The sequence below is a fragment of the Zingiber officinale genome, chromosome 1A (assembly GCF_018446385.1).
Source record: "Zingiber officinale cultivar Zhangliang chromosome 1A, Zo_v1.1, whole genome shotgun sequence".
Taxonomy (NCBI): domain Eukaryota; kingdom Viridiplantae; phylum Streptophyta; class Magnoliopsida; order Zingiberales; family Zingiberaceae; genus Zingiber; species Zingiber officinale.
Genome location: NC_055987.1, coordinates 130,003,002 through 130,010,796, shown reverse-complemented (window position 1 = coordinate 130,010,796; position 7,795 = coordinate 130,003,002). Strand labels below are relative to the sequence as shown.

The window sequence follows — 7,795 nt, the reverse complement described above, 5'->3', positions numbered from 1 at the left end:
AAAAAAGAAGCTAATCAAAGCAGTGGAAGCACACAAGTGTTGTTACAATTTCTGAACTGATGAAAAGCTCCTGGACCAAGGCTATATTTATAGCCTTGGTCGGGGCGCCTGGAAGGGGTTCCGGGCACCCTAGGGGGATAAAACTTTATTCCCAACGTTCAGATCGCGTTTGACGCGATCTGGTCAGCAAAATAGTTTCGGGCGCCCGGAAGGGTTCCGGGTGCCCCGGGCTGCTCCGGGTGCCCCGGGCTGCTCCGGGCGCCCCGGAGCCAAAAGTCAACAGCGGTTGACTTTTTCGTCCGGGGCCTCTGCTCCGGTTCGGTTCGGCTCGGTCCGGGTCTTCTACTCCGGATCCGTTCGCTTAGGTGATCTCCGCCATCCGGAAAAGGGCTCACCCGAACTCATCTTCCGGTCTTCACGAGCGGGCTTCCCTCCGGCTTCTCGTCCCTCGGAATCGTCGCGTGTTTCCTTCTCGTCCACCAGCGTACTCATCTGCAGTCTTCGTCCCTCGAACGCACCGCGTGCCGTCCTTCTCGCTAGCTGCGTCTCTTGCTCCCCAAGCAATCTTCCGCTCCGGCTTTCGTCCCTCGGAACCACCGCACGCTTCCTTCTCGTCCGTCGGTGTACTCTTCCGCAGCACCTCGTCCCTCGGACTGCCGTCCTTCTCGCTAGTTGCGTCTTCCGCTCGACTACCTGTGCTCCTAAGCTCTTGCACACTTAGACACAAGGTTAGACACACACAGGACCTAACTTAGCTTGTTGATCACACCAAAACAACCTTGGGGTTCCAACAGATATGATATCAAACCAAATTTTTTATCAATGAATACACTGGGTTTGATATGATTGCATATCAGGCCCAACATTCTGATACCTACCTTATCAATCTAACATGCGTGAGCAAGATCTAGCTGAAATCTAGCATCATAGTGGAGCACCTTGCAAATCGATTAAGTATTGGAGTACATTATATTACTGGTGTTGTTGAATATTTATTTCCCAGACATCGAATGAAACCATAAACACGATTTTTGTCATCACCTTTTGCTACCAAATTGTAATTTTTTTTTTTACATAACAACCCTATTTTACAGTAAAAAATTTATACATACATCGCTAAATCTTTAATTGTCTTCTTCTACTAATTTTCCTCTTGCTACAAATTTGTTCTTCAACGTTGCGATTCTTAACCACTGATGTCCTATGAACCCTTCTCTTGAAATCTTGCGATAATATCTCTAAACCCTAAATAGTCTTTTGCAATGCCGCTAAACAGCACGAGAAGGTATAACAAGCGGAGGAGGTTCATGATCGCTTCGTGTTTATAAGACCAAGAAGAGGATGGAGGGAGAGAGAGGGTGAGAGGACGTACATCTGAACCATAAAATAATTTTCAATTAAAAATGTGGCTTGGATACTTGAAAAATGATGATTGACAAGAGAAGATTGACGAGAGGAGTAAAAAAGAAAATTTATTTTTTATTTTATACTATTTGATATAAATAAAATTATGATACATCTTTTGATAAATATTAAAAGATGCCTACATCATTTGATAAATTGTCGAAAATAATTTTAAAAAAAATACATCATATGTAGTTTTTATTTATTTATTTATATCTCTTGGTTGAATGTATAAAGATAAATTTTATTGTATAAAAAATTAAATTAAAATGCAGTCTGCCTGCTCCAACAACGTCTCCTCCCTAATCGCCACCGCCCCAATCCAATCCCCCACCGCCGGTGCCACTCCAAGTAGCAGTTCCTCCTGGAGGCTCCTCTCGCCTCCTTTATCGGTGTTTTGCCCATGCTGCCGGCCAGTGACCAAGAGGCGTCTCCTCTTGGGAGCTTCGACCGTGGCACTTCCCCTTCTTCCTACCTCCCCCGCCGGCGCCAGATGCCCTTCCGATCCGGACGTGAGTGGTCAAATCTTTAATACCACCGTCCACAGATTGTTGTAATCGGTGCCCTCTTTTGTTTCAGGTCGCTTTGAAGAGGGTTCATCCACCGAGGCCGGATTGGTACGAGGAGTTCTACGCTAAGGCGATGGATCAAAGCATGCAAAGCTATGAATCTGAGGTATCACTTGAAACGAAATTGTGTAGTAGCAGAGTTCAATTAGCGTAGTTAGCTACCAAACTTACATTTTCGTGTGCTACAATAATGTCATCGAGTGTTTACTAAAGCAGGGTTATTGATCTTGAAGTATTTGTTGGATGTTGATGTATGGATAAATTTGGAAGGGAGCATATAACGCTGGAAATCAATTTTAAGTTAGCTAAAGCAACAATGGAGTTATTTCAGTTAACTTACCCAAAGATTAGCTTTGAGCCGATGAATTGGATAATAAGCAATTATAAGTGGGGCTCAATGTTGTGTATTCGTGAGCTTCTAGCTAATCATTTTGTTGCCTTTCTTGCTTGCGTCAAAAGGTTGCAGTATACAAGAAGAAGCTTTTTACTCAGTTGTCAGGAGAAGTTTGCAAAGTGTTAGAGCTTGGTGTCGGCACTGGTCCTAACTTCCGGTATTATGCTGGTGCTGCTGGTCGTTATATTGTTGGAGTAGATCCAAATAAACAGATGGAGAAATACGCAAGAGCATCAGCAGAAGCTGTTGGACTGCAATCAACAAGGTTCAGCTTTGTGAAAGGGGTATGATACTCTCTTGTTTGTTTTGGATATTTGAATAGCTATCTAATGACCCCAAAGGTTACTTATTGAGCTTTGCATTACTACAAGTATAAGAATTAAGAATTGGATGGAATTATGCTGCTAGTTCGTTGAAGTTTTTCATTCTTTTCTGCTTACGATATCATGTTGTATGTCTCAACTCCTAGACTTTATTTAGTTTAAGGGTGTAATTCTCCATGAAAATTATGGGTCACTTTCCTATGGCTGAACGATTGACTGAAGAAAAAGCGCCTGGGGAAATATTTCCCCAAATAAATTTAAGCATAAATTTATATTTTCAAATAACTTTTTAAATGTTGTTTAGCATTTATTTATTTTTAAAAATAAAACTTTCCTTCCTTTCTTTCTCTCCGAGGAATCGCACATTAGAAAATATCTTTGTCTATTCATTTCCTCAGATTTCCTTTTCCTAGTTCATTCCTTTCCAAGCCTTATCCCTTCCTGTTGGAATTGGCCCTAAGTCTTTTCTATTTTGTAGGTTGGGGAAGCCTTAAATGTGGAGGACAACACTATGGATGCTGTGATTGGTACTCTGGTATTATGTTCTGTTAGTGACGTTGCATTGACACTGAGAGGTATTTACTTACACACGCTAATCATTGATTTCTTCATTAACCGTACTTGAATGAAATAAGGTTGATTCTGCAGTTCTGCGATAGGTCTGTGCTTCATGTATTGTAACCCTGGAATTAGTCCTTTGACATGCTCGTTAAAGTTGCTTTCAACTCACTCCAATGGTTAACAGATTGAAATACTAGGGTATTGTTGACCAGCAAAAGGGTTTTGAAGAAAATTCCCATTTCAAGGACTGGTCTTGCATATTGTTTGTGTTTAGCAATCTGCAAAAACCCTAGGTGAATCATGGAATCAGCTTCTTAATTACATGATCAAGTTCACAAGAGGTAGATGATAAATTTCCATGAAACATTTGAATACTATTGACCAGAAAAAGTATTTGAAGGAAATGTCTATTTCAATGACGGTTCCGTAGGTGAATCATGGAATCATAATCAACATGAAATGATCAAGTACATGAGAGTTTGTTTTTCCGTGATTGTTTCTTCTACAGAACGTAGATAATGAAGCGGCTGGCTCAATGGTTGCTAATATTTTTCTGAATCTCTTTCTTGCACGATTGTGTTAAATTCGATGGCACTTTTTGTTTTCTACCTATGGTACATAATTTTGAAATCCAGTTAGTAGACTGGTAACAAATATCATGATATTTGCAAAAGGTTTATAGTTTCATCGTTGGAGCTTGTTTAATGCTTTTGGCTCGAGTACTTCTCTACTTGATAGTAAGGCTGCATTATATGATAAACACTATAAAAAAACAACTCTATGCAGAAGTCAGAAGAGTATTGAAACCTGGTGGTCTTTACTTGTTCATTGAGCATGTTGCTGCACGAGGTACTTGTTCTTCAGATAGCTTCTAATTGTTTTTCTGTAATGAGTATGATCTTCATCATTGAACCGTGTTTGTCCCAACTGTCAACTATTTGGGGCTTATGCTTCCATTGAGCTTATTGCAAGAATCTATTGTCAATACCTAATTAAATGATATTTTATTATATTAACTAATATTTTCTTTGATATCCTCTACTTATTTCTTCCATTGTGTGGTTTCACGCAGATGACTCTTTTCTTTGCTCCGTGCCAAACATTCTTGAGCCTTAGATTATATTTGGCTCCAAACATCATTTCTTAAGCTTTCCGAATATGTTATTTTTGTGTTGTTTCGTACAGATGGTTCTTTTCTTCGCTTGTATTTGGCTTAAAACATAAAGAAGATTGAAGTAATTCTTGAGCTTTTAAAACGCGATTGAAGCACCCGCATAAGTAACTGCTGTTTTTTTGCAGATGGTTCCTTTCTTCGCTTTGCGCAAAATGTTCTTGATCCACTGGAACAGATTGTGGCCGATGGATGCCACTTGACAAGAGAAACAGGGAAGAGCATATCTGAAGCTGGCTTTTCGAGTGTTAACCTCCAAACTTGTTTCCTCTCATCTTTCTCCATCATAAGCCCACATGTATATGGTATAGTATGTAAATGAAGTAATTCTTCATTGGTGAAGTTTGATCCAAGTATCTTTCCTTGAAATAATGGCACATTAATAGTCCCAAAACAAGTATCCACTTCAACTTAAAGGAACAGTTATCCCAGAAAATGGTATTTTAAAATTTCTTGACCTACAAAAACTAGAGAGTATCAAGAAGGTATCCGAAGAAAGGTAAAAAAAAAACCCTGATACCTCATCCTTCACACATGCAATCTGGAGCTGGATATGTGTAAATAGACTGTTTAGGCTTCCTCGCTCTGATCTGTCCTTGTCTCGTCTTGTGACCTGACTCGACCGCCTGTTGAAAGCAGCAATAGATCAGTGTTAGTACATAGACCTTGTTGAGTATTAACATCCCGACAACTAAAACTAATAAATACATTTCAAATGTCAATTACAAGTTTGTATTAGGACTCTGGCAACATGATGAGTTTATATATAATCGAAGGAAATTATTAAAGCACGAGGACTCTAGCAACATGATGATTTTTCGTACAATCAAAGAAGATCATTAAAGCACAAGAAGAGTAGTACCCAATCCTTGTAGTACAACACGAGGGAGATGGTAAATGTAGTAATGCACTACTGATAAATTGTTCAAGCAACATGAAAAAGTCGTATGATCACAGACCTGTGTAAGACAGGTAAAACATTTTTGAGATACCAATCTGCGGAAGCATGAACAGATGCAGTCTTCACTCTTGTAGCACGAATGCTAGTAGCATAATACTCTCTGGTGCTCCAAGAGTATTCTTTTGGCAATCCTCTAGCTACTGAGATGTCATCTATTAGTGTATCAATAAAATGGTCGATGTCAAATATCTCCTCAAATGAGCTGCAAAAGCAAAAAAAAAAAAAAACATTAATTTTGTTCTTTGTTCAAGTCCTAAACTTTCTAAACATATGATGAAGAAAAATAAGGCTGTTTCTCCAAGACTTACCTAGTATATTGGCAAACAAGATTAACTTCAAGGTATGGAATAATAAGGGTAGCATTCAAAATTTTAGCAACAGCAACTGCATCACAGATCTATAAAACAACCATGACGTTGAATTGGAAGTTTTTGGTTACATATGTAGAAAAATAAAAATAAAAAACAAAAACTATGAATCTTGCTTACTCCCATTCTTTGTTGGTTCAGCCCACCATCAAGAAAAACCTGAATAAATCCATTTGACGTCATAGGGAGTGCTAGAGAGTATAAAATTAAAATGTCAGCCAACAAAACCATCAAGATAAATCAATACACGGAAAAAGGAGACTTCTAAGTTGACTACATAGTCTCACTGTTGTAGAGCACTTACAGGAGGTACTCGAAGATTCAATACAAGGTTTCCATCCTTGTGGTGCTAAGGGAGCCCAAAGCTCAGACTTTTTGTCAATTGACTTGAAAAAATGGAAACAATGAAGATGAACATTGAAAAAGTTTTATATATATGATGATTAGTGTGTATATTTACTTACTTGTTTGTGTTGTAAGGCACCATTTAGAAGGGACAGATGACGAAGTTGTGGAGCATAGAGCATTCCACTCCTGCAAGAGAGTATCCTCTCAACTCATTTAGCAATTAAAATGATAATAATGCCCAATTTATATAACATCAACATTACAACGATGTATGGTGTCACTGAAGAAGCAAAAACACGTGGATGTACACTGTGACAACTAGGTGTTATCAACAAACTGAAGCTTCATGCATTTTCAAAAGAATCAAGTATTTGAACAGTCTTGAGTACCTTGTAAATTTCTGAATAACAAACTCACTCTCATCACTCTAATACACTTTCCTTAGCATGGAGTACTTAAGCTAAAGATTGACCAATAAATAAATTTAGTCTAGCAAATTCTTCAGCTAAAGATTGGGCCATGGTTTACAGTGCATACACTATGCATTCAAAATTCCATAATTTGATAGATTTTAACAGCAATTTAGTATAAAATGACGTCCATCCCGTTGATTCCGGCTCCATCTAAAATGAAATTCTCCATGAATTTAATGGTCATCGAGTGCTTTGAAAAAATTGGGTAATCAATCCATTCATGATAACCTCGAAGCGCAAGAATTCGGTAGGCCAATCAAAGACATGGATCATATCGAGTCATCAACAATCCCACGTTACCATAGTTTTCGTAATTAGAAAAACCAAAAAAATGACAACTTTCGACGCGAAATTTCACCAAATCTAAAATTCGGAAGCCATTTCATACGAATTAAAGTCGAAGAGAAGAGAGCTCACAGAGAAGATGGAAGGAAAGGCGCGACGAAGCGGACTGAAGAGTGCGGGGAAGAAGGCCGGGAGGAGGAGCGTCAGCGAACCCGCCAGCAGTCCACTCCTCTGTAGTGGCCGGTAACGGTAGCGCCACCACCGCAGCAGCATTAGCACCTGAGATCGCAGATTGTGAGGGAAGAGTGGAGAGCGGACGATGCTGGGGTTCGCTGGATCCAGCTGCGGGGCGACCGGTTAAGGAAATCATATGATGAGGTACGCGTCCGTTTACTGCTAACGGAACGAGTGCGTTCGGGTAGAAATGTACATTCGCCGGTCACGATCTTGCCGGGGAGGGTTTACGACGGCCATCGCCGGAGAGCACCGTTGGAGATTGACGGACGGCAGCGGCATTGAGACTCGAATCTGTTTGAAAAAAATGATTAATCAAGTTGATTAACGTATAGTTCTATTAAATTTTTTTATAAATCATCAGCATAAATTTTTCTATAAATTTATCATAATTGAAATTCGAATCACAAATAATTAGATGATAATTTACTGTACCATAGCCCCGAGCCTCGAATCATAGAAGAGAAGACTGAAGAGACACCGCATCGATCGGGATCTTGCGGATCAAACTGTTCAAATCCGATCCGGTATGCCCCTACCCCTCAGCCAACGAGCAGTAGACAACGGGCAGTTCAATGGAAGTTGAGCTCGGAAGTTCAATTTCTCTTCCATCACCACGATTAGGCCGAATGGTTCAATTTGTGTTGCCCGACCGGTTCCGTTTTATCTCACTGAGAAAGTCGGGACATCACTTGAAACAGGAA

General features: G+C 39.7%; 2 protein-coding genes across 3 annotated transcripts; one reads left to right on the top strand and one right to left on the bottom strand.

Annotated features, from left to right (window-relative positions):
• The first annotated feature begins 1,649 nt into the window (after positions 1-1,649).
• LOC122033372 (methyltransferase-like protein 7A) lies at positions 1,650-4,778 on the top strand. Of its 2 annotated transcripts, XM_042592380.1 has the most exons (6): positions 1,650-1,916; positions 1,984-2,079; positions 2,433-2,651; positions 3,169-3,265; positions 4,038-4,100; positions 4,551-4,778. In XM_042592380.1, the coding sequence occupies exons 1-6, from the start codon at positions 1,674-1,676 to the stop codon at positions 4,742-4,744; spliced, it is 912 nt and encodes a 303-aa protein (XP_042448314.1). In that variant the 5' UTR covers positions 1,650-1,673; the 3' UTR covers positions 4,745-4,778. The 2 variants fall into 2 exon arrangements, with proteins under 2 accessions (XP_042448314.1, XP_042448317.1); XM_042592383.1 differs by lacking the exon at positions 4,038-4,100.
• Positions 4,779-5,347: 569 nt separating this feature from the next.
• Positions 5,348-7,703, bottom strand: LOC122002899 (O-fucosyltransferase 31-like). The gene is made up of 8 exons (XM_042558288.1): positions 7,631-7,703; positions 7,309-7,385; positions 6,961-7,199; positions 6,216-6,285; positions 6,056-6,137; positions 5,872-5,942; positions 5,692-5,780; positions 5,348-5,585 (listed from the first exon to the last, which is right to left on the bottom strand). Exons 1-8 carry the CDS (start codon positions 7,701-7,703, stop codon positions 5,348-5,350), a joined length of 939 nt encoding a protein of 312 aa, XP_042414222.1.
• Positions 7,704-7,795: the final 92 nt, after the last annotated feature.